The following is a 26576-nucleotide window of genomic DNA, read 5'->3' as shown; positions in this document are numbered from 1 at the left end:
GTTAATCTGAACTAAGTGTGGACAGAAGTGGAAATCACTTCCTGTGAGTTTGAGTTTTAAAAGATGCTTAGTTTCTCATTTTTGGGGTCACGTTGTTTTTAATTGAAATAACATGATTTGGATTAAAGAAACAAACCACAGAGATGCATTTCCCCTTTTTTAATGATAATTTGTTTTAATGATGTCCAAATTACACTCATTTCTGATCGGTTTAGCGTACATATGCCTATGTCACAACAAGAGCCTACGATTTAGAAAGTGCTGCTACAGTGCCTTTACAGCTTCTGCCTTCAAATGGACCGTGTGAACTCGTATTTCAAATGTGAAAGGTTGTTCATCCAGTGAGCGAACAAAAAGTCGCGAATGGTTTTGAAGGTCAGGATTGAGTGAGACCATCTGTCTGTGATAGTTTTTTGTATGCCAACCCACGAAAGGACCTGATTTACCCCGTCACCAACAGATGTTGGAGCTCCCCGACAGAAGACTGAGATTGGAGGCAATTCGGGGTTGGCGCAGCGCTCAAAGTCTGGTGCTCATGCGCTTTGTCTGTGAAGAGTTCAAAAATGTGAGACCCAGAAAGGCCGACCAATGAGAGCACAAAGTCTTTTTTCGGGACGGGAGCTTAAAGAGACAGCTGCTAAAGCTGAATGTTTCAGACCGAGGGTAAATAAACGTATATTCAGACAGACAGAAAGAGAACAATAATAATGTGTTTTTTGACGGTTAAAAAAATGCAAAATAGTAGAAACGGAAATTCAAATTTGAACCTGATAAATAGCATAATATTTTCCCTTTAACAGAGCTAACCTTATTGTTGTTTTTTAACCTACAGATGTTGATGTTTGGTGATTCTGTTTGATGTACTTATTTTTTTTGTTATGTTTTATTAAGTTATTCTTAAATTAATTGATGGATTCATATTTTTGATACTAAAATACATTATTACATTTATAATTTTTGATGAAAATAAATAAATATGCAAGAAATTATAATAATATAATATTTTATAGGAATACATGAGAACTTAATTGTGTTTTGTAAGATACTTGTTAAGTACAGTTAAAAAGACCTTAAACCCTACCTGTTGACCAAAGCATTTTGCTAAATGTCTTTTATATGTTCTCCTTTTAACTTATTATTTACTTTTCGGGCGGCAGTAGCTCAGTCCATAGGTGACTTGACTTCAAGTCCCTGTGTGGACCATGTACAGAGCATGGACTGGTGGCTGGAGAGGTGCCAGTTCATCTCCTGCTGTTGAGCAAGGCACCGAACCCCCAACATCTCTCCTTAATTGCATGTATAGGTCCTGTCTGTGCATGTGTGTATTTCGGGCCTGTGTTAATAAGAGTGAAAATTGCGGGATAAATAAAGTAGTTAGTCTTCTTCTTCTTTTTATTTATTTTTTCTATTCTGCTATGTAGAACTTTGAGATTGTTGAATGAAAAGTGCACTACAGATAAAATGTATTATTATTAGTATTATTATTATTAATATTAAAAATTGGATGATTTTGGAAAAAATAAACAATAATAAAGAAAGAAAATAAAGAAATAATAAATGTATGACAGAGGAAGCTGTAACTAACTAACAATGAGCTGTGGAGAAAGGGTGTATACTGCTTCAGACTCCATGGCAAAAATAAAAATGAGATCTGTCTTTCTAGTTGTGTAATATAATTTCTTTCTGTTTGACCTTTCCTGTTTTATTTTTGTAAATGTTTTAAATACATTTAAATCAAGTCCTCCTGGGCCACGCGGGGTCACCGTTGCAGCTGTGTGCCTGCTTTCCGAAGCGTAGAAGAAGAGCACTTCCGTTTTCCTCTCGGCTCCCGCCCCGCTCCGCCATCATGAACTCCTGAACAAAAAACGGAGGAGAGTCGAACAAAATGGGGATAATAATAACACACACCGGAGCCGAAATTCGCCGACAACACTACGCGTAATGACAGCACAAAGTGCAGCACGGAGCGGACCCGTGAAAATTAATGAACCGGCTTCCCATTGAAAACGTCCGCGGCGGCTCCTGGCGTTACGTTATTGAGTTAGCGGCGTTGCTAAGAGCAGCCAGAGCTAACGTTAGCAACGGGCTCTCTTCGCTTAGCTGGCAGGCGTCACTCAGCGAGCTGTCACTTTAATTGACTGGCACTTTTACTCATGTCTAGCCGTGCAGACGTGCTAGCAGCTGTCGTATTGAGTGGGAGCATCAGGATGGAGGGGCGTTTGAGTAACAGCATCGACAGACACAATATGGTTTGTTCGTGTTGAATAGACACCAGTGTCGGAGGAAAAAGGGGAGTGAGAGCAACATTTTCCAGCCAGGCCGGGTTAGCTAGCTCTTGAGCTAGCTACAGTGGATCCCAAAAGCCACGGTAAGACATGTTATAAATCATTCAGCACGTTAAAGCAGCTGCCTCTCTCTCTCTCTCTCTGCAGGGGGAGAGGACCCAGCGTTATTAACTACAACATTTTCAGGTGCTGCAAACGTTGACATTGAGGCTTGTTGTTGGCCTGCAGCCTGAACAACCTACTCAGCCTCTGAGTTGTTGTTGTCTACTGTTGACATGTCATGCATCTCTTTGGTGAGCTAGAGCAAAGATAGCCTAATTGACCAGCCAAGTGCAAAAGCCGTCTTAGCTTGCACAGCTGAGATGCACACTGTACATGATACCGATAAGCTCCTATGGAGAGCACTACTTTTCTCTCTGTCTCACCAACCAAGGACAATAAGCATTTTGTCTACCACAATGTGCCCAGGGGTGAAAATTCCATGTACGTGAAAGAGATCATCTTAAATGAAACCACACAATTGTGTCATTTGTTGCCTCTTCCCTAGTGTGTCAGGGATGGGTGTGGAATAGATGGGTCCCTTTAAAAACAGATTGAGAGCTTGCTTTAGGCTTAAGTTTCAAGATTGAAAGAACTTCTCGTTTTCAAAGGGAACCACAAACTTCCTCTTTGGCTGCCAAAAAAAAAAATCTTTGTAATAAACTTTTCATCTGATGCATGTTTATTTTGAACTGTGTGGAAATACTGACACGAAGGCCTTGTTGTTCAGTCACTGACCACTTAAAGAATATGGAGCATGTGCTTTACATTTCCAGATCAATACCCCGTTAACAAGATCCTAATGTCCCATGATATACCACATGCCAGGCTGTTAACTTGACAGACAGTGCATCACACAAATGAACAGTTGTTGTCTGCACTATAGCCACACTTATACAGTTAGTACAATTAATATATACTCTCCAAAATAATGTGAAAGTTATATGGGTTTATCCTGTGGACCCTCTTTAGTGGCTAACATCTAGTATTATAATCACAGTGCAGTAATTGAATCACTAATGTTTTTGATATTGACGACCAATTTATAAACAAATTACTGTTAAACACAATACATGTTCATTTGAATTAATTGGAGATGTGTCAACAGCATTTTTGAAAGACAGTATATATAACACCACATTTATTACAGAACTGTGGTCCTCAGTGGTTATCCCATTGTGAACACCACTCCTTTGACTCTATTTCTACAAATGGTCAGGAAACCTCTGATGACGTTTTCAGAGAGATATTGTGCTTAAACAAAGGTAAAACTTGTTAGGTAAGTCATGGGCCTGCTAAACTGGTAGGCAGTTTACTTTTATCTTGTGAACTTCGGCCTGCTGTTGTCTGCTGTACTGTGTTTGAATGTGACTGCCGTAAGGCTGAGTGTGTGGGCGGGTGACCAGTGAATGATAAGCCAAAATCATTGTCAGAGAGGATTGTTTTGTCTAGCACAATGAACATGTGAGGCATTTTGTGAGGATTTTCGGGTCTTACTTTAAGATGAGGAAAAACAAGAGCCGAAACAGGTTTTCATTTCTTCCTCATTTCCAATTGGATCCACAGAACCTAAAAGCTGCACAATATGCATCATGTATCACCAGATTCAGTATATATGCCCTGGATGTACTCTATCTGGTTTATCTTTATCTATTTTTCAAATATTGTGATGTTAAATAGTAAAAACTATAAAATAGAGCTATGTTAAGTTGAGTTGTTAAGTAATTGAATGGGTGGGTGAATGAATGGTCATTTGAAGCTGATGGGTATTTTCATATTTTCCATCCATATTAGCCGACAGATTTTAATTTTTGTAGTTATATAGCATTTAAATGCAGATGTAGCCCCAGACATGCTGAACCAAAGTGATTCTACTCTAAAAAAAAAAAAAAAAAGTGATGACTGGCAAACCAAGAGATTGTTATATCCTTTATTTAACCAAGAGAAACCCACTGAGAGTAATAATCTCATTTCCAAAGGAAATAGCTCTGTGCTGGATATTTAAAAATAAATGCTTAAGCTACGTAACTGTAGATAATGTGTGTGTCAATTATCTGTCACAGACTAGAGCCTATTTCTTTATTTAATTTTATAAAAACAGATGCAATTAATAATGTAAAGTTATAACGTGCATGCATAGAGAAGTTGGTGACCATATTTCCCAGGTCTCCAACACAAATGATAGTAATCCGTCCAATAACAGATGCTCAGCCAGTTTCTCTTCCACGCTTACCAGGCGCTGGCCATGCCATCGAGTGTGCGGGCCGGGAGCCTGAAGGACCCGGAGGTGGCTGAGCTGTTCTTCAGGGAGGACCCTGAGAAGCTCTTCACGGACCTGAGGGAGATAGGCCATGGGAGCTTCGGAGCAGTCTACTTCGTGAGTTACTTTCCTTGGTGTTTGGTCTTTCATCTCTGTCAGCTGGCCTCATGATACGGATACAGTAAACATTTAAAAGTTACAATTTGAGCTATATGAATTTCAGGTGCAAAGTTATATTCTACTGAGATATTTATCAGGAAAGGGAATATAGTGGCTGAGGTATTATTAAAATAATATCAGCGAGGTTAAGTTAGAAACACTTTGCTGATGCGAATACATCTGTATAACAGAATATGGGCGTCTAATTATCAGGCTGAGTGACAATTAACCCGTTTGGAAATCTGTTCTTGAATTCTGCATTAAGCTTTTTTTTGGCTTTGGATGTGATCTGTTTTGAGATGATGGAAAGATTTCCTGTTATTCCTTTTCACTTTTGTAGCATTGATTTATGTCCATATTGTGCACCTTTCAGGGATGTGGTGCTAGCTAGGGAGAAGAGCTGCAACGATGAGTGGATTAATCAATTAGTTCTAATTGTTTTTATAATTGAATCATTCACACAAAATTTCAGCTTCAAAGTGAATACTTTCTGGTTTCTTTCCTCCCCTGGGACAGTGAACTGATAATCTCTGAGTTGTGGGCAAAACAAGACATTTGAAGATCCGTGGCTTTAGGAAACACTGATCAACTTTTTCTGACATTTTATAGACCAAACAACTAATCAATTAATCGAGAAAAGGCATCGAATCGATCAATCTGATTAAAACAATCGTGAGTTGAAGCCCTACTAGAGAGGTGAGACATGAAGGACTTAATTTATCAAAAAATAGTGTAAATAATGTAATATAAATTAAAGTAATAATGGAAATCATTCTAAAATGTGTTGATTTACTTTCTATTTGTCTGACGATTTTTGATTGTTAGTTGTATGCTCAAGTGACGGTACAACCCAAAAACTCCACTGAGCTTAAAAAATCCCCAGCATTGTTTTTCAATTCAGGAGCCTGCTATAAATATGAGCAATATCATCAGTCTGTATAACACAATTGGTTACATCTTTATCACCTCACAAAAAGCTACTAAAATAGCTTATAAAATGAATAAACTAGCTTTTAATACTGAGCTCCTCCAGACATTTCAATGAAAAATATGCACAACAAAGGAGAATAGCTGAGAGACGATGGTGAGAGTGAGGCTGTGGGTCAGAGATTGTGTTTTTTAGGCAGGAGGGACAGCAGTGAGGAAGGTTCTGCGGTTAAAAACACAAGATGGACAAACTTATCAGTTGAAAGGTGGCAGGAGAGAAGCAAAAGACGACGGTAAAAGCGTTGTGTGAGTCAAGGACAACTCACAAGAGGTGGATAAAAAGCTCTGTTTAATGAAGGGTGAAAAGGAGCTAGTCATGGATGAAGGGATCCGCGGGAGAGGGCAGCAGCGGGAAGGAGGTTCAGCAGAAATCCTTGTTTTATGTAATGGTGATTTCTCTGCTTGGTCTGATGTAAAAATGGCAGATGAATCCCAGAGTTCTCAAGCAGGGGCACCTCTACCGTTTGTAATGTATCGCCTGTTGTCCCCAACCTTTCCACATTAGGCCCATGACATCCGCACCAATGAGGTGGTGGCCATTAAGAAGATGTCCTATAGTGGCAAACAGTCCAATGAGGTAAGACCCGTCGTCTCTCACAGATGTAAGATCCGTTCAGCGGTCGGGTTTGCTCATCAATGATCGTGGTTCTGCTGATGTTCCAGAAATGGCAGGATATCATCAAGGAAGTGAAGTTCCTCCAGAAACTGCGCCACCCCAACACTGTTGAGTACCACGGCTGCTACCTGAGAGAGCACACAGCATGGGTAAGTTTGTTTGTCTGTAAATGGAGCAGCTCTGTTCGCCGTCTATGTTACATTCATGAAAGGTATTATTTTGTGTTTACAAAGGTGCTTCTCAGTTTGGTCGTGCTGTTACTACAAAACAAAGATGTGTTGCCTGGGGAGCGTAGCGAGACACGATTCAACAGCCCCTTTCATACAAACATGTTCCTGTAGATTTTCACTCAAATTGTATTTTCGATGCTTATAGCCCCTTTTGACCAAAAAGTTCCAGGAACTAAACTCAGGAAGTAAACGAGAAACTACAAGTCACCTTTAGGCATTTCCACTGCATTTGAATAATCATTAAGATTGGACAGATTAAAAAACGGCAGCATTTCCATTTTCACACGAGAAAACTGCAAAATAAAGTTGTCATGTCATTGTCGTTTTACATTAGACACGCTGTACAGTGTTTTTGTTTAGTTTCATCTTAAAATTATCCCAAACTTTGGAAACTTTCTGTCATTTTTCTCTGGTCTCTCTCTTTCCATCTCCCCTTGCTATTTTCTCTGTCTTCATCCACTTTATAATCTGCGCTATCGTGTCTTCTTCACGGCAGCTGTCCATGTTGTCCTCAGCATGAGCCTGAACATTATAATCATCTGTGGTGAAACGTAGTGTGCTTTATATAGTTACTAATAAGTAAAGTTTTGATGCAATAATTGCATTGATTATTTTTAGTAATCAAGTTTGAGCACACGTTTGGGTTAGACTCTCTAAAACAGCGTGCAGTTTAACAGTCCATCTGTGCCTCTCCTAGCTGGTGATGGAGTACTGCTTGGGCTCAGCTTCTGACCTCTTAGAAGGTAAGTAGGAAATAATAGAGACAAATGGGTAATTAAGACATTAACACTAATTAATTCAGATTAACAGCAATGAGTTAATTATATTTTAGTCATTCACATTAATAAATCCTGATATCCCCTAATGCCCCTCTTCTCCCAGTCCACAAGAAACCCCTCCAGGAAGTGGAAATAGCTGCCATAACCCATGGTGCATTGCAGGGACTGGTGTATCTTCACTCTCACAACATGATTCACAGGTAACCCCCCCATTCCCTTTCTCACTATCTGTGTCTATTCTGCTCTCCTCCTCCACACTTCATCTGACAAGAGACAAAACAAATACAGGGGAGAAAGCACAAACTGTGCTGCCTGAGATGGGCTTATGCAACGTGTTTGTGCTCACACACTGCAGCAACACATTTTAGTGCATCTAACAGTACATTTTTATGTGTCTCTATCTGTTTTGTCTTCCTCACAATTTTCCTGACCAGTCATTTTCTCTTATCTGATCATTTCTCTTTCTCAGGGATGTGAAGGCAGGAAACATCTTGCTAACAGAGCCAGGCCAGGTCAAACTGGGAGACTTTGGCTCTGCCTCCATCGTTGCCCCAGCCAACTCCTTTGTGGGAACACCTTACTGGTAAGACATCAAACGTAATTCTTGTCATCCTCATCAATTATCATTATCACAGTTACTACTTGTGGATTTATAAGAATTACACCCACAAAGCTTGAGCCGTTCTCACGTCTGTATTCGTCAGCTTTCCCAAACAGACTTTAACTAAACAATTTCATCAACCCCTCCGATGTTCTTACAGTAAGCTCCACTAAATGTCTCCCTGTATCCTAATATTCCTGAAAGCTGTTTTTAAGTTGTAATCCGCAAGAATACATTCCTGGTTGATTTGCAGTCCCGGTTACTGTGGGAACAACAAGTGCAGTTTAAACATCCCAGAACTCTGGAAACACTGGGTAGGGTTGGGTAAATATTATTATTGAAAAATTACCTTTAGGATAAACAGATATGGACAAAAGAGGTACTTCATTTAAAACACATCCAAATACACCACACTCGACTTTCCCACACCACTGACTGTATGGGTTGTAGCTACTGTGTTACAGGGCCAATCACACGTTGCATTAAATCTACAAACACTTGCGGGGATTGGCAAAAACATACAAATGGTCTCTTTTTTTTTATATACCACTTATGCTGGTATTGTTTGACTGGGGAATGTTAAAAATCTACTTTGGTAGTGGGTTATTTTGGTCAATAGCTTAAAGGTATCGGTGCACATAGCCAGCCCTACTCGTTGAGCAGCTACTTTGAAATGACCACTGTCTTGTTTTACATCGCAGTTAGCTCTTACCATGATGAAATGTATTCCCCTCCTTTGACTGTTGCACGGCAAAGACACCCCATGTTTAGCCAGTTGAATGCTTTTAATTGGAGCAACTGGAAATGTTTTGTTCGCATTAACAGTAACTTAATACAGCTCCGACGCGCTGTAAAGACAGTGAACAGTGAGGCTGTTGTTATCCATTAAATAGAATTATGCTCGATTACATGCATGCCGGATTTCCTGTGAATCCCTTTTGGTGTGAAGGGGATTTAAATCCAGCGCATTAATGGCAGACTTTGTCACTTACAATTAAAACGACTATATTGAGAGATAATCACTGATGGAAATATATTAAATGACTGTTGCAGAAAAAATGCAGACTACAAATGGTGTCATAAATAGGGGGGAAGTAGGATGAACAAATCAAGACTACTTTAGTGATAAGCCTACCTTTACCTTAATTGGAACACCTTTCTCTTCTCACCCCCAATGGTATTTAGTCCTGCCGACTTCTCGCCTCTGGCTGACTGTCATTCATTTATTGTCCAACTTGAAAAGAATGAAGTGAAAAGGTTCCAACAAGCTGCAGCCGTTTATTAAAAGCATGCAAAAGAGTGAATCTCAAACATGAACAACTGCAGGGCAACTGAGCCTTTAGTTGGAAAGGTTTTTTTTTCCATTGACACACTGATGTTTATTTACATATTTTGTATGTATAAGTATATTTATGTATGTATTTGAGGTGCTGGATCAAGCAAGTGTTTAGTTTTTCATTGTCTGTCATCTAATCCTTTCAGCACTCGCTGAATCTTTCTCGCAAGGACTTAAAAGTCCACTATTCATTGGTATCGGGTTACTGTTGTTATTCTACATGAGGCAGCCTAACCCTGGTAATGTTGGTGTCTATTCATGTGGTGTACATGTGGGGAGTGAGTTCTCTGTTGGTCCAGGATCAAAGAAAAAGAGAGGGAAATGGCTGAACTGCTTTGTTGTGTCCTCCATGCAGGATGGCACCTGAGGTGATCCTGGCCATGGACGAGGGTCAGTACGATGGGAAGGTGGATGTGTGGTCACTTGGCATTACCTGCATAGAGCTGGGTAAGAGATGACCATAAAATGGTCCACACTTGTTTGTTTTTTCCCCTTTTTTTTAGTTGCTGAAAGCATCCATTTTCTTTGCTTTCTCCTCTCTCATTTGTTTGTTCTTTATCTGCCACTCTTTGTCACACGATGTTGTGCTTTGTCACTCTCTAGCGGAAAGGAAGCCTCCTCTGTTCAACATGAATGCTATGAGTGCCTTATACCACATCGCCCAGAATGAGAGCCCTGTGTTGCAGTCGAATCACTGGTGAGAGTTGGTGAAACTTCCTAAATGCCCTTTTGTTGTTGATTTTAATCTCTTTTACGTTGAGATTATGTTGTAAATTTCTCTTTTATGAAATAGATTCTGATGTTATCAAGGATTTTTCAACATGTTTTTCAAAGGACGAGAGTTGATTGAATTTATTTTATTTTATACACATTTCCAGGAAGTCTAAAAGGGGTGAAATCATGGCTGGTAAGGAAGGAGTGCTGAATAATGCTTTATCATTTTCAGGTCGGATTATTTCCGGAATTTTGTGGACTCCTGTTTGCAGAAGATCGCCCAGGACAGACCTACCTCTGATGTGCTGCTCAAGGTACAAAGTACTGTTTGATGTTGTACATGAAGGCAGGCGGGGACGTGTGATGGTCTTTGTTACAGATGGTTTTTATGATCAAGCAAGAGGAAATCTGAGTAAGAAGAGCCTTCATCCAGGGGACTAATTGTTTTAAATTGAAGGAATTAATCTAATCTGTATGCTCTAATTAAAGAATGTGGTGTATGTTATGTGTAGGTCACATACCATGCTCTCAGAAATTGTTTTTTAACAATAATCAATTTAATTAATTTAGCTTTGTACACTATGTATTCAAATTATATTAGTTATTTGAATCAAAGTGTTCCCTTTACTTTTTAATCTTAATCAGCTGTTCAATGTTAATTAAATACTATAGATGTCTCTGTTTACGTTTGTTATTCCAGTTGGCTCAAGCATACGCTGGCATAACAAGCAGGTCAGCTTGTTGCTGTTGGGGATACAAATCATTTGCCTAATTTCCCTTTACTTCAAAGGCAGACAGTTAGTGGAGGAACAGTCATCATCAGCATGTAGTCGATGTGCAACTTATTTTGGTGGATAAGCAGAAAATCTAGATCATCTTAACAAAAATTGCCCCCCCCAAAACCAGCACCCCAACTTGATCTCAGACCCAAAAGATCCCTGGACCATTTAATTATTCACCCATTTTCTTAACACTTCTATCCACCCAGCACCATTTCCTATGCAGAGAGCGTCCCATGACAGCTGTGATGGACCTGATCGCCCGCACCAAGGATGCTGTCCGTGAGCTGGACAACCTTCAGTACCGGAAGATGAAGAAAATCCTCTTTCATGAGGCACACAACGGTCCTGCCCCGGAAGGAGGTGATGAGGAAGAGGTAATAATGGGATACTTTATAAATTCTGATTTCTGTGAGGTGGAAAGACTTTGCATCGCCTCAGAGTTGTGCGTTGTGTTGTCGCATGTCCTGCTAACCACAAGCATGAGGCAGTGACTCTTGAAAAAACACGTGGAAATACTATTTTGTATGTTAAGTCATATATTGTAAATATGAAATTGGAAATGTCACTTGGCGTACTATCTGCGATAATGAAAAATCCTCAAAGTGATTTTATTTTTGAAGAGGGTATATTATGTTTCAGGGTATTTATGGGAAAAAGGCTTTTTTAGCATCCATCCTGCCTTTGTATTGTACTTCTCAATATATATTGTGAACTTAGGGCCCCTTCCTCTCCATACAAAAGCCTTTGTTTCCATCAGCATTTAATTCCAGCTGGTTGTTCCCTCGAAAAAGGAAATGCAGGAATCCTGAGAATGTAGTGCTGCACTTTCCTAGTGTAGGCTTGTCTCAGTGTTAGTTTGTTGCATATTTTACTGTATTTCTGTTCAGAAAGGTTTTCATTGGATAAGTCATGAAAAGGTTCACAAAAGCATGCACATTCATACGATCAGCACAAGGTGCTGGACAGAAGAACATATATAGGACAGAAGTAAAGGCGGCAGACTTGATAATGCTCCTATTAAACAAATTTGGTGGTAATAAACGTGTTTCATGGGAGCATTATCTAGTGTGTGGACTACTTCTGCCCTTTCATTGAATGAGCACATTTGCATTTGCCATAAACTGGTCAACTTCTACCTTACTCCCACTACTAACCCCCTATGAAGTGAAGAAACCGTCCTAAAAGTGTTGTCTTTCCCCAAAACTTTTAAGTGTTTTGACAAAAAACATCCCCTTCTTCTTTCCCACCAGGATGTGGAGCAGTATATGCTGCGAACCGGCACAGTCAACAGCATGGAGAGCTCCCACTCTCTGCCATCCATGTCCATCAGCGCCAGCTCCCAGAGCAGCTCGGTCAACAGCCTGGCAGACGGCTCGGATGACAGCGGCGAGATGGCCATGATGCAGGAGGGAGAGCACACCGTCACCTCCAACAGCTCCGTCCTGCACAAGCCCCTGGTCAGTCCAAACTCTTTACTCTCTGTGGGTAGTGTATGTCGAGGAGTGTCCCTCCCAAAGCATTCGACACCATTGCCACCAGTTTCACATAGAGCCTAGTGTGTTTCTTAAAAGAGAGAACCAACAAGCGATCTCTCCTTACTCTTATATCATAATAATATAACAGAAATAAAATGAGTTGTAAGATGCTTTACATGAGTACGTCAATTCTTTAAAGGTTTTGAAAGCATACGTTTTGTTCTTGTGATTCACTGCACTTTTACTTTGTCTTAATATCTTTAATTTACTCATTTTTGATTTAAACAAACTATCATTGTCAGATCAATTTTACACATGCAAACCAACACCACCTGCATGAAATGGAAGATAATAGCAGCACCCGTTTCCACCTGCAGCTGCACTGTAGACATGTCAGTGCTGCCACCTACAGAATAGAAACAGAAAATCTTAACTGAGCCAAATTAAAATATATAGAATTTAAATATAATATAGATAAACGTCCCTTGTTTAATATTTAGTAGGATGACATTTAATTAAAAGACTAGTCAGTGGAAAATGCCTTAGTTCTTTGGTTTCTTTAGCCTTTGTTGTCATAAATCCTTTCCCTCTCTTCTGTTTCCTTCTTTTCTTGGTGTCCACTGTGCAGAGCCATGACAACATCTATGATGATCCCTATCAGCCAGAGGTTGACCCACAACGAGAAGCTTTGTCTGCTGGTGGTGGTGGTGTTGGCGGTGGCGGCGGTGGCGGCAGTGGGGGAGGAGGAGGGGGAGGAGGAGGAGGAGGAGGAAGACGGCGTCGAGGCAGAGACCATTTTGCCACCATCAGGACGGCCTCGCTCGTCACTCGTCAGATCCAGGAACATGAGCAGGGCTCAGCCCTGAGAGAGCAGATGTCTGGGTAAGGTGCCACATACACGCTGTTTATTTATATAAAAGGAAGACAAAGTCATAATGTTTCAAGATTATTTGTATAGCTCTTAATCGTTTGAAAGTGTTTTACAGTCCAACAACTGGAAATAATAAAGACACCACAGACACAACAGAGAATAAAGAAACCCCTCAGTAAAAACCTTACTGGAAAGGATAATAGCTTTCCTTCCTTCTAGCCAACTTCATGCCCCGTGTCTCCTCACAGGTACAAGCGAATGCGGCGGCAGCACCAGAAGCAGCTGATGGGCCTTGAGAACAAGCTGAAGGCAGAAATGGACGAGCACCAGCTAAGACTGGACAAAGAGCTGGAGAATCAGAGGAACAGCTTCTCAATGGAGGGAGAAAAGCTCACCAAGAAGCACTCAGCTATCCTTGAGAAGGAGGTGAGCTGGTGGAGGGTGAGTCATAGTGAGAGAAAAAACGGAGGGAAAGATGAACACGAGATGAGAAAAGTAGACTTGTTAAGAAGCACACGGCTTGAACAGAGGTGTGGGATCAATGCGAAGAGAACGACAGAGGCGGGAAAACCCCAACATAACTGCCTAAAGGGGGAAGATCGGTGATATGTGCTTCTCACAACCGTGACGTTCATGAGATTGTGTTTGGATTCTTTTCAGACAAAGGCTGTCCTCACTGAGGAAAAGAAGTTCCAACAGCACATACTGGGCCAGCAAAAGAAGGAGTTGACGGGTCTGCTGGAGTCCCAAAAACGGCAGTATCGGCAACGCAAGGAGCAGCTCAAAGAGGTGCTTCTAGGTTTTTTTTTTATCACCAGTCAGCTGACAACCACAAAAGTATTTGTTTGAGAATCATGAATATAAACACAGTTCCTGTTTTGCATGAATTGTCTGCTGTTCATCAGCTCTACCATAAGGCTGAAATCCAATTTAACTTGATAAGAACTCTTATCACCACTTAAATGAGTGGCACTGAAATGACACTGTACAAACCACATCGATCCTTCAGCCTATTCAGTTAAAACTTCTGTACTCCTTGTTCATTGACATTTGAATTCATTTCCTCTCCAGGAGCTCAATGAGAACCAGTCAACACCAAAGCGGGAGAAACAAGAGTGGTTGGTTCATCAGAAGGAGTGTCTGCAGCAGCTGCAGGCGGAGGAAGAGGCGGGCCTGCTGCGGCGGCAGCGGCAGTATTATGAGCTACAGTGTCGTCAGTACAAGAGGAAGATGCTGCTAGCACGCCACAACCTGGAGCAGGACCTGCTCCGAGAGGTACCTTTTTAAAATTAGAATGATGTCAATGTTGGATCAACAATTGAATTCTCTGAAAACTAAAAAAAGACACATGGAATTGTTTTTTAAATTTTTTTGTTTTCTATTTTTGGTGTGATTATATACCAACTTAGAAATGTATCAACACTTTCTTAAATAAATATATAGGAAATACACTTGTGGTAAATTATCCTTTGATTCTTCTCACAGATCTGTAAAAATGTTTCTTCTCATCCCAATATTAAATATCCTCCGCGCCTCTTCATCTGTTCATCTCTAGGAACTGAACAAGAAGCAGACTCTGAAGGACTTGGAGTGTGCGATGCTTCTCCGTCACCACGAGTCCACCCAGGAGCTGGAGTTCCGCCAGCTGGGTTTAGTGCAGCGCACGCGGGCAGACCTGATCCGCACGCAGCATCAGACGGAGCTCACCAACCAGATGGAGTATAACAAGAGGCGTGAGCAGGAGCTGCGTCAGAAACACGCCGTTGAAGTCCGCCAGCAGCCCAAGAGCCTCAAAGTGAGTGAGAGCACCCAGAGCCTGTGGTCTCCTGAGGAGGGAGAGGAGCCGAGCGGCGGCTGGGACAGTGAGGCGGGGGCGGTGGGAGTAGAGGGGGAAAAGGCCGCTGATTTTGAGGATGAGCTTGATGGTGCAGTATTGGGGGATGATGAAATCTATATAGGACTGGAGGTGGACGAGGGTGCTGGGGTCCCTGTGGTTGAAAGGAAAGATGAGTTAGATGGCAACAATAAAACAAAGGGAAATCATGAGGATGAGAAAGAGGAGTGGAAAGAGGGGTCTGAGGTGAGGGAAGTAGAAGGTGTGCAGTGGGAGTACGAGGACGTTCACAACAAAACTGCACACGTAAACACTGATGATGAAGAAGAAGAGGGCAGGGGCGTGGCCGATGGTTGTCCGTCAGAGTTCATCTCGTCCCTGTCCCCAGAAAAGAGACAGCTCCGTGGGCGAGTGATCGATGAGCTGTCTGAGTTTTATTTCCCTGATTCTACAGAGGAGCTGGAGCCCACACCTGTCCCCCCCTCTGTCCCTGCCCAGACTTCTTTCCCTTCACTCTTCTCTCACGCCATCTGCCTCCTCCTCTCTCTCTCTGCTGCCGCCAAGCCCTCCAACCTCACTCTGCTGCTCCTCTCCATCTTCCTCCTTTCCCTCCGTCGCTCTCCTCCTCTCCCCTCGTTGGCCTCTGTTCTTCTCTCCGCCGAGCTGGCCTTCTTGGCGCTCTTCTTCTCGTACCTCTTCCTTCGTTCATGCTGCTCTCTGTCTCTCTCCACCTACCTGTCCCTCAGCATGTGGGCCAGCGGCCTCTTCAGTTTAGGACTCTCCCTCAGTTTGGGGATTTATTACATCCCCATGATTTTGATTTCAGCCTCCTTCCTCAGCTCTCCCTCCCTCTTCCTCTCTCTCTATTTGGTGGTGGTGCTGATTGTCAGGCCCGCCCGCGACTTCCTCCAGCACGCACCCCGCAAAGTCAACCGCCTCTGCATGCGCGTACTGTTCCGCCTGCCTCGACCCCTGTTTGCCATGTGCCAGTCAGTCCTGGGCGGTATGGCAGAGCGTAGCCTCTATGAGATGTTTCCCAAAGCAGGGCGCAACTGGGGTGGGCGCCAGTCCAAAATCCCAGTCCCTCTTAAGAGCTTGCCTTTAGAGTATCAGGCTCGCTGCAGTAACACGTCCCCTTTGGCCAAGGGCTTTCTCTGGGTAAGGCGTTTCAGTAGACGCCCCCTCGGTGTCCTTGCCGACCTGGCAAACTCTATAGTGCTAAAGCTTGCCGGACGTCTCCTTAAAAAGCTGCCGCTCAGTGCCCGGGTCAAACTCCAAACTTTGGGCCTCTTGAAAATGAAGAACCCTAGCAGGCTCCCCCGCCTGCTGCCCAGGGAGGTCCGAGAAACGAGACAGAGGGAGAGGAGGGTGAGAGAGAGGGAGAGACAGAGGAGGGAAGAGAGGTTGTTCCGTGACGAGGCAAGGTGGGAGTGTGGGCTGAGACGAACTTCATCTGGAAGGTTTGTCAGGGGGAAAATTAGGCCGTGGAGATAGCAGCAGTGTAGGAAAAATTGAAGGAAACATGCTGGTAGTGTGTGTGTATGTGTGTGAGAGTGAGCGTGATCATCATCCTGCTCTTTGTTCCATTGTTCAACCATCGTTTGTGTCTTTTTGATTTTTTTGGCCCACATGTCTCTGTTGTTCAGTAACTCCAAAACTGGTTTTTGGTCAGATTTCTTAAAGATGAGACATTTTTGACCATGCACACACACATCTGACGTGTGTGCACTGGCTGAAAGTGATTTTGGCAGTTGAAGCTTATCCAAACGTGTGAACACAAGCCGTACGGATGAATCGGCGAGCCCTGCAGACGTAAACATGCAGCCGACCCCCCGGTTACTGTACCAAACCCAGTGAAGTTTTCATTATTGTGCTTTTTGTAAAAGTTTTTATTTGATTTTATTATTTTTTCTCTTAATTTGTAAGACGGATATTTGTTATGGTTATTTTTTAAGACCGGTTTTGTGCAATCTTTTGTTTTCCCTTTATAGTGGTCTTATTTCAGAGGGAGCACTGGTCTCTCAGTGCTTAGAACAAAAATGACAGTGTTGCATAGCTGCTGTGGCTATAATTTCACTCCCCAAAGCTGAATACTGTGAAAAACAACCTAATTATTTCACTAACATCACCCTGAACACTAGCCCTCAGTCAGTATAAAAGTGCAATAAACAGCTGAACAGCAATATCTGGGACCACTGAAGGACATTTGAAGCGTAGTTTCTCTGTTACGTCCATGTGGAAAACCGTTGGCGAAAGGACTTACGTTATAGGATTATTATTAAAATAATAAAGTTTGGTGCCATTTAACCAGAACAATCGTACAATCAACTTCTCCAGCTCACTGTTTCTTGTTAACACATCATTGGATATTTTTATTTACAGCTGGTGAAATATTTATATTCTAGTTAGATACATTATTATTATTATTATTATTATATTATTGTGCTTTATGCAATAATCTTGTTATGATTTACCATGTAAACACTTAGATATGTCTGCCCTTTATAAACCTATAAATCTGCAGCAGTGCAGAGTTACAACTGTTGGCACAAATGTTAATGTTTCTTGTGAAGTGAAATTTATAGTGGAAACATAAAGAAGCAGGATATGCGTTGAATAGTGAAAGAAAACAAATCTATTTAATATTTCAGTGTAGCTTAATTTATATGAAGCCATATAGACAATCTTTTGAGACATGCAATCACAAAATAAGTCTGAAGATTGATGCAACTACTGAATGTGAAAGTTCATCATATGAATAGAAGATATCTGGTAATTTTGCACTGTCCCAAAGACCATTTAAAAAAATAATGTGGGAGTATAGATCACTTGATTTTAGAGTGATTTTTACATTAATTAATCTGCCGATTATTTTTGGGGGGATTAAAATTTAGCTTGTGCAACGTTAAGAAAATGCAACTTCCCAGAGTTTAAGCTCTCTTCCAATAACTCGTTTAGTTTGAACAAAAGTCCAAAACCCAAAGATATTATAAAATATAAGTTTACATTGATTAATGAGAGAGAAAAGCAACTAATCCTCTGAATTCAGAAGCTAGAGCAGGAGAATATTTGGCGTTTTTCTTTCTCTATTTTTGCTTTAAAATGACTGAAACGATGAATCTGTCAATCAGTCAATCATTTCAGCTTTACAGTCGGACCAAAAAGAACAGTTGGTAGCACCATTTTTTTTATCTCATACTTTTGTCAATTTGAAGACTTAAACACCAAAGTGCTCTGATGTGTACATTTAATTCAACAAAGTCAAATGACGCGAGTTTAGGAGTAAATGTGCAGTTGTGACGTGCATAGATGGTCTAATGATTTTAAAATCTGCATATTTGCAAGGGAAACCAGGTTAAGATGAGTAAAACTGAACGAGTCCCTATAAATGCTTATTATGTAGGAAAAAGTGCCCTGTACTGTACTGAAAGGATGACACTTGAGCCATTTACATGGAGGAATATTACTGAGTAGGAAAAACTCAGTCTTAACTGTGTTGGACCCATTGAGAAGAAGAAAGTAGGGCACTTGTGTTGGGTGACCTGCATTTGCAAAGTCTAGCTTTAAAAAAAGACGTTTCACAACAAACATTGTTTTATTTGAATGTAACTTATTTGCCATTGATTTTTACATTTGTGTTTCAGTATCAGTTATTTCCTGTTCCTCTGTGTATGTTTACATGTTTGTATTCTGTTTTGTTGTGACACCGTTTCCACAGAGTTATATCACCGTGAGTTTCTTTTTTAAATATTTTATTTATGCAGTATTTCTAAGACCTAATACTGCACTCTGTTTGGCAGCCATTTTGTTGTCCTTTTATTCTCATTTTCGCTGCATGAGTGTTGGCGTACTGTATGGCTGTGTGCTCGCAAGCATAGAAAAGTATTTTGTCATACTTTTTTTTTTCTTTACACAAAAAATAAATTATTTTGTGTGAAAATCATTGTCTTGTTTGTTTTTATGATTTTTGTTTCCATTATTACCACTGTTCTTCATTTGTTTACTTTCTCCCCCTGATTTATCAGCCATTTATCTTATTACTGTATTTTTATTATCATTTTGTTCATCATTCCTCTCGTATCACCCCACATTTGATCCCTGTCGGCGTCTGTGGTGCCCTTCCCTTCGTATAACATCCACCTTCATTTTGTGTAGCACTATTTTTAATCTATGATATAGTTGAAATATGTTTAATATATTAATATTATTAGTTGATGTGTAGGGCTGGGTATGAGGACTCAACACCTTTTAAGATATCGACTGAAATAACTCCGTACCAAGAGGTATCGAACCTCCTCCTGTCAAAAGTTACCTGCATGTAATTCTTTTTGTAACCAAATCTCGACAAAAATGACTTGGTATGGTTTTGCGTCCAGCAGAACACGCAAGCATCCTTTGCTTTAATGCGCCGTGTGATTGGTCCACTACAGCAGCAGCTACAACCTGTACAGTCTGTGGTGTGGTGAAGTTGAACGTGGAGTTGTACAGATCAGTGTGATGATTGATATCTAATCAACTACAAAAATGTAAACAAGTTTCAAATTAAGTAGTCTGTTTGTATCGGTACCGATATACGTAGATATAGACTGTATATCCTGATGATATTCACATTTTATATATATATATAAGATTGTTTATGGTCTAGTTGTTTGAACCTGAGACCCCACAAATGACCTTTATTGCAATAAAATAACTGCATCCATTTAAAATCTATTGCAAAGTTAAACATCTGACGTTGCGTAAATGTAATGTACAGTAATCACACATGCTAATTCATTTCAACCCCATTAAAGAGCCTGAACCAGACATGGGGATTAAAAAAAACACACACATGAATTTAATGTCCGTGGATTCATTGTATCGGTCGCAGATTGAATATGACTCAGAAAATGAACGCAGTCCTGAGTTCAAATCAAGTGTGCGACTCCACAACGGAAAATGATTATTATTAAGCAGCAAGATGTAAAACAAAGCGTAAAGAAGCATTAACAGTTATATATATTATAATATAGTTGTCAGACCTTGATGAACAGACTGAAATTTTAACACGCGTGTACAGAGTTAGTGCTCCTGTGTCTTTCATTTTGGCTGTGATGATGTCAGAGATTCAGCATTTGACAGGTATTTATACTTTAATTTGTGATTATTGATTGTGGGCATTTTTACCATCAGTCATGTCAGCATTTTTGCTAAATTAGAAGGAAGTGATTATAAAATGTACTTTCCCCCTGATTTTCTGTGTTTCACTGTGGAGGACAGAAGCTGCCAAAATAAAAATAAATGACTTGATATTTAAATTAATATTCAATTAAACAATTGCAAGAAAAACTTATAAAAACAGTAATAAACTAGTATAAAATGTTTAAAAATGAAGATAAGTATTAATTGATTGAAACAAATGTGACATAAGTTGATCTTCGAATTTGCTTTATTTACCTTTGTATAAATTCAAGCGTTATTTACTTTAATAAAAATATTTATCATTTTATAATATATTAATTTTATCATTTATTAATTAGTTGCATATATTTAATCCTATTCTTTGGAGTTATTTATTCATGTTTGATTTTGGCAGCTCCCGCCCTCCATACTTAACTTCCATCTCCGTGTTCAGTTACAAAAGCACAGGAGCGCTTGAGCCCAGCTGCTTCTCTCTCCTCTCTCCTTCAGTCCAAAGAGCTACAGATTAAGCGTCAGTTCCAGGACACCTGTAAGATCCAGACGCGTCAGTACAAGGCGCTGCGCAACCACCTGCTGGAGAACACGCCCAAGTCGGACCACAAGGCCGTGCTGAAGCGGCTGAAGGATGAGCAGACCCGTAAGCTGGCCATCCTGGCAGAGCAGTATGACCACTCCATCAATGATATGCTGTCGACACAGGCTGTGAGTAAGGCAAGGAGACGTCGTTCATTTCACACTCGCACCACACCACCCCTGCTGAGCCTGGGGCCGCCCGCCATCCTGCCCGCCTGCCTGCCCGCTATCCAGCCTCCTGGTTCCTCAAAAAGGATCAAAAGTCTCTTTTCATCCCACACATTCAAGTGACATCACTTTTCAATGTATCAGACCTCATGCAGCTCCCTGTGGAGCCACAATATGCTTTATACAACCTTGTTTCACCTGTGCAGTAGTTTCCCTTTAAACAACCCAGTGATTAAACTTTAAATCCTTCATGTCGTATTACATGACCTACAATATATACGAGAGTGTCGAACTTAACACTACCACCCGAGAGATGCCTCATTCTCATCCTCAGGGAGTGTTATGTATATTACCTTTTTTTGCCCGGGAATTATTTTCTATTTTGTATTTTTCTTACAGTTAACAACACTTTATGCGTCATGGGCCGAGACATGTTTCGAGGCTTTATTTTCCTCTTCACATTGACATTTACTCCCGCCAGTAGAACCATGTCAGTTTTGAGAAACCGTAGATCTTCTCAATCCCAGGCTTTTAAATCAGCGAAACATGTAGAGGATGGCACGTAACGAACCGTCTCGTTCCCTTCAATGACATAACGCCCTGTGCCACTTTACCTCTCATGGCAGCGTGCCACGTAAGCCCAGTAAGCCAAATCCCTGCTGCCCTTGTCTGTGTGTTAAACTCATCCAGAGGGCAGAAAACATTTTTTTTTTTTTTTAAATCAAGAATGTCTTTTGAATTAAGATTTAATCTGTTTCCTGGAGCCGGACATCACACGCACACACACGCACACACACGCACACACACGCATACACATGCACACACGTTTCACGAATACAGCATATACAGGCCCAAACTGATCAAACCTGTTTTACTCAAACAAAACTCTGCAGCCCATACTCCCGATCCTCTCCTCTCTCCTGTGCATCTCCCTCTCTTTTATTTACCTCCATCAAACTCTAAACTGTTCCTCAACACAAAAGCACAATTCATTGCCCGTACTATCGTGCCAGATCCATTTTTTCATGGCCCTCCTTCTTCTTTCTGTCTCCTAGCTGCGATTGGATGAGACCCAGGAAGCGGAGTACAAAGTGCTGCGGATGCAGCTGCAGCAGGAGCTGGAGCTGCTTAACGCCTACCAGAGCAAGATCAAGATCCACACCGACACGCAGCACGATAGAGAGGTCAAGGACCTGGAGCAGAGGGTGTCCATCCGTCGAGCCCTGCTGGAGCAGAGGGTTAGAGTCCTTTGGCTATCACTTCTATGAACGCAAAGCTCCTTAAAATGTAGTAAAAGCCTCTGCTGAGTTAGGAATCCACTTGAGCTTGCAGAGAAGACTGTAAAATGAACGGTTACTGCTGATGGAGGTGTAACTTTTTGCTTTCCTATGTTGGCACTTCTGCAATTAACTTAACATTTTATACAACAATAGCACCTTTAACAATGGTATTCATCACAAGGTCCAACAGGGCAGTTCTCTGGTTCATGCTAGAATGGATGGTCTGCATGGCCCACACTTCTCTGCCTGTGATGGCCTGCTCGTTTTCATTCCCAATGCATCAAATACCACATATTTTTTCACGGCGCTCTGTGTTGTGCGTCTGGATGAAATGCACCCAGCTTTCAACTGTGAACCCATCTGCGGCAGCGTTTGACGCTCAGAGCAAGTGCTGCAGGTTAAAGGGTGACTAAAGTCCGTGTAGGCGGGAGGTCAGGATGGTGGATGGGCGAAACGAACACCAGACCGCGGTTTGTGTCCCGTTCATGTCCCTTGTGTCCCATGCGTCACTGTAGTTATGTTACAAATGCACTTACATTATTGTAACCCCACACACAGTCTATTCCTAACCCTTCCCGAGTGGGTTGTTGCCTGGACATAACCACATAGTTTTGTTTGAATTCAACACTGACTAACAATAACCACTCGTTCTCCGTACTTAAAACAGCGACCCTAGTGGAGCATCGCGTTTTAACGCACGGAGCTACCCAGCACATTGACAAGTGACGCCAAAGAGTCCTGACAAAATGTCCATATGTGACGAGTTGGGATGAGAATATGTTGGATTGGCTTACCTGTATGCCCCAATCTCAGTCCTGATGCCTAAACCTAACCAACCCAACCAACATAGGTAACGATCGCGAGCCAATCAGAGGCTTTTGATCAAGAGCTCTAAAACAGCCTTCATCCTGTGGAGAGATGGTTTTAGTAAAGAAGTATGTAGAAGTAATGATAGTGAGTTCTGAAAAACATTTCACATTTGCAAAATCTACAATTTAAAGAGAATGGTTTTCATGTGTATTCTCCTGCTCTTTCCCTAGATTGAGGAAGAGATGCTGTCCCTGCAGAACGAGCGCTCAGAGCGCATCCGCACCCTCCTGGAGCGGCAGGCCAGCGAGATCGAGTCCTTCGACTCAGAGAGCTTGCGTTTGGGCTTCAGCAACATGGCGCTGACGGGCATCCCCAGTGAGGCCTATCCCATGCAGGGCTACCCCAACGTCCCGCCCCCCAGCTCCCGCTCTGCTGGCCACTGGAGCCACGGCATGCACCCGCAGAATGTGCCCCCGCAGCAGCACTCCCGCCGCAGCCACAACAGCAGCAGCAGCAGTGGCATTGGCAGCAGCAGTGGTGTAGGGGACCGGAGGAGCGAGTCCTCCTCTTCTTCCCACGCCCTGGGATTGGCCCTGGGGCTGGGGCGAGACGGCAGGGAGGTGCACCACTCGTCCCGGTCCTCAGCCTCCTCTTCATCCTCCTCCTCCTCATCTTCCTCTCACCACCAACGCCACCACCTGCCCCAGCACTACCACCACCAGAGCACTCCGCAGCTCTACCGCGAGCGGGAGCGAGATCGAGACCGAGAGAGGGAGCGGGAGAAGGAGAGGGAGCGGGAGTGGGCTGGAGTGCGAGGCTCTGGCGGCGACCTGGCCCACCCACACCCCCTGCCCTTCTCCCATCACCTGCCCTCACGCTCCTCCTCTCAGTCCCTGGCCATGCTACCTCCCCCGCCGCCCGCCCCTCCCTCCATCTCCGGCCCATCCTCCTCTTCCTCTTCCTCCTCCTCCTCGCAGGGGGGGATCTACTCCGGCGGCGGGCTGGGTGTGCGCGGGGCCCCCAGCTTGATGGCCCTGAGGAACAGCCCCCAGCCTCTGAGGAGGACGGCGTCCGGCGGGGGGCCTGGAGGGGCCGGGGGCAGCGACGGCGTCCTGAGCCGAAGCACCTCAGTCACTTCACACATCTCTAATGGCTCCCACCTGTCCTACTCTTAGACGGCAGGGTGGTAGCATGAAGGGTGGGGGTGATTTAGGAAGGTAGCTATCACAGGTAACATCTCAATACTCTCAGCTTGCCACCTCGCCTCGTGTCCTTTTCAGCGACTGATCTCTTCTCTCCCGAAAGAGCTGAAATGCAGAGGATTTAGGTATATCACCCTTTCCCCTTAACGCACAGTAAAGCAGTCAACATCAGAGGCAACGAGAGGACAAACTGACATTATTGAGCTGCTTCCTGCTCCTTTAGACTCAGGGTGGGTAGAGAGGTTTTCTCCCATTCTCACAGGTATAAAAGAGGGAGGGAGGAATGTAACCACCTGTAATCCCACTGGATTAAATGATATTAGATTTTAAAAAAGAGCAGGTTTCGTTTAATGTTTTTATCTTTGTTACTGCCTGTGTAAAAGTGAGACAGGAAGTGTGAAAGGAGGGATATTTTTGGCCCGTTTTGTTCTCCCAGAGCTGCAGAGAGAGAGAGGGGACGGCAGCCGTGTCTTCTTCAATGATGTTCTTTGCTGGAATGGAGAAAGAGAGAGGACAGGGAGGGAAAGGGGTGGGGGTTTTGCATTGTGTATGTACATGTATGTAGTCTGTAGCGTCCAGATGTATCTAGCAAGCACTCGAAAAATTGGGAGAATCACAAAGGATGGGTTGGTGTAGTCTCCAGCCTGCTGGGGCGGTGGATTGGAAAACACTTTTTATTGATTTACAACTGTTTGTTTTGTTAATTTTTTTGTATTAAGTGTATAAAAAAATCACAAAAACAAGTTTCTTGGAACGTCACCAATGCCTTTAAGGGGTTCTTAAAGGGATGTCGTGCCATCAAAATTTTTATTTGATGACTGCAAGATGATTTAAAAACAGAATGTTTGTAAAGTCAAAAGTCCTAAAAATGCAGCTGTGATGAGGAGAAACATGTGCGTGGACGTGTGAAAATACAAAAAAAAAGCTTTCTGGCATCCATGACATATTGAGTATCTAAATAACATAGGTGTCTATGGGAGTCACTCCAATGCATGAGATAGATGTACAAAAAACCCCATTTGTAAACATGATCGAACCACATTTGAAACGTACCGTAACTGTCCAAGTCTCACCGGCATCGAAGCTCACTCGTCCCACATTTTTGATCTTTACTGTACATATTTAATGGAAATATTAAAAACAAAAACAAGTGATTGGTTTTATAGAGTATCAAAGATAACATTAGTAATTTTGATATATTCAAATGAGTATTGAATTCAAGATTTAGAGCGACAACTCCGACAGCATTTTCTATAGGTGTCAATATTACCATAACTAATCCTGATGTAATTGTTGTTGTAATCATGTTCACATTTTTCTTGCGAAGACGAAAAAGGGCCCACTTTTGACTGTAAAAAAATATAGATGATAAAACTGTTGTCAGGTATGGTGTGTGTTCAAGGTGTTAATGATTATTAATAAGGGATTATTAATAATTGTTAAGGATTCCTGTGTGTGTGTGTGTGTCGAGCGGTAAAGTCTAGTTATATTGCCACATTTTTTTAGACGATAAAATTGAAATTTTAAAAGACACTCCTACACTTTTCACGTGAACTCTGACCTCCTCGCCTGGACTCTCATAGAAAAAAAAAGAGAAGAAGAATTTACAATTGGGCACTGGAATGTAAACGCTGGTTTTCCTTTTGTATTATTTATTTGTTTTTAATGTAGGAATAAGTGTCCACACAGAAGCTCTCAAAGGAAGCACGGACAAATAGAGATGAAGAGAGACATGCACAATCCTAGTTGATAATCTGAAGGGTGCAGCGTGCAAGTGGTGTGTGAAGAAGAAGAGGAAGAAGTGAGGGGACGGGTGTCGACTGAGCTGCTGTGAATGTGCACCCCCTTGTGCCGGCACAGCAGCAGTGACCGCAGCAGCCCGTCCCAACAGATGAAGACACCAATCAGTGTTTCATGGTGCATATGATGCTTCTGAAAGGAGATCAGTAATAACTGGACTTTGTTTTTTATTATTATTGAAAAAAAAAAGTGAAAAAAAAGATAATCACCCTGCTGTTTGTATGACTCAGAAACACCAGCTCAAGACAATTCCCTGTATAACCTACTACTTAATGCTCGGTTGGAATCAGTGCATGCATAAACTCCTTATATAAACTAAGACTGGCGGCTTTCAGGACAGCCTTTGTGTTGGGGGGGTGGGGGGTCTGTGTGGTAGTGTTTTTAGACGGGCTGGTTGACAGTGTCAGAGGACGTGGGCGAGAGTTCCTTCTCAGTTCCTGCGTCATGCCCAATGACGAAAGATGAAGACGAAGAAGCAGCACAGGCTCATCTGTGTAGCAGAGTTTTCGGGAGGGAGGGGAGGGGTTGAAATCCTTATTAAATATTCCAAATCAAGCTTTTCCGAGGCCTGAGGAGGAGCAGGAAGAAAGGTCT

General features: G+C 42.2%; 1 protein-coding gene across 2 annotated transcripts; it reads left to right on the top strand.

Moving 5' to 3' along the window:
- Positions 1 to 1892: 1892 nt before the first annotated feature.
- On the top strand, positions 1893 to 24155 carry taok2b (TAO kinase 2b; the record flags this gene model as incomplete). Of its 2 annotated transcripts, XM_083932886.1 has the most annotated exons (20): positions 1893 to 2368; positions 4561 to 4701; positions 6236 to 6307; positions 6394 to 6495; positions 7274 to 7319; positions 7459 to 7555; positions 7825 to 7938; positions 9648 to 9739; positions 9896 to 9989; positions 10239 to 10320; positions 10995 to 11162; positions 12039 to 12245; positions 12892 to 13145; positions 13383 to 13560; positions 13795 to 13923; positions 14206 to 14409; positions 14690 to 14929; positions 20639 to 20851; positions 21946 to 22128; positions 23211 to 24155. In XM_083932886.1, exons 2-20 carry the CDS (start codon positions 4570 to 4572, stop codon positions 24153 to 24155), a joined length of 3552 nt encoding a protein of 1183 aa, XP_083789012.1. In that variant the 5' UTR covers positions 1893 to 2368; positions 4561 to 4569. The 2 variants fall into 2 exon arrangements, with proteins under 2 accessions (XP_083789012.1, XP_083789011.1); XM_083932885.1 differs by lacking the exons at positions 20639 to 20851; positions 21946 to 22128; positions 23211 to 24155 and having other exon boundaries at positions 14690 to 18874.
- Between the last annotated feature and the right edge of the window lie 2421 nt (positions 24156 to 26576).

This window comes from Echiichthys vipera, assembly GCF_963691815.1.
Source record: "Echiichthys vipera genome assembly, chromosome: 18".
NCBI classification, from domain to species: Eukaryota; Metazoa; Chordata; class Actinopteri; order Perciformes; family Trachinidae; genus Echiichthys; species Echiichthys vipera.
This window is presented reverse-complemented; position numbering and strand designations above follow the sequence as displayed.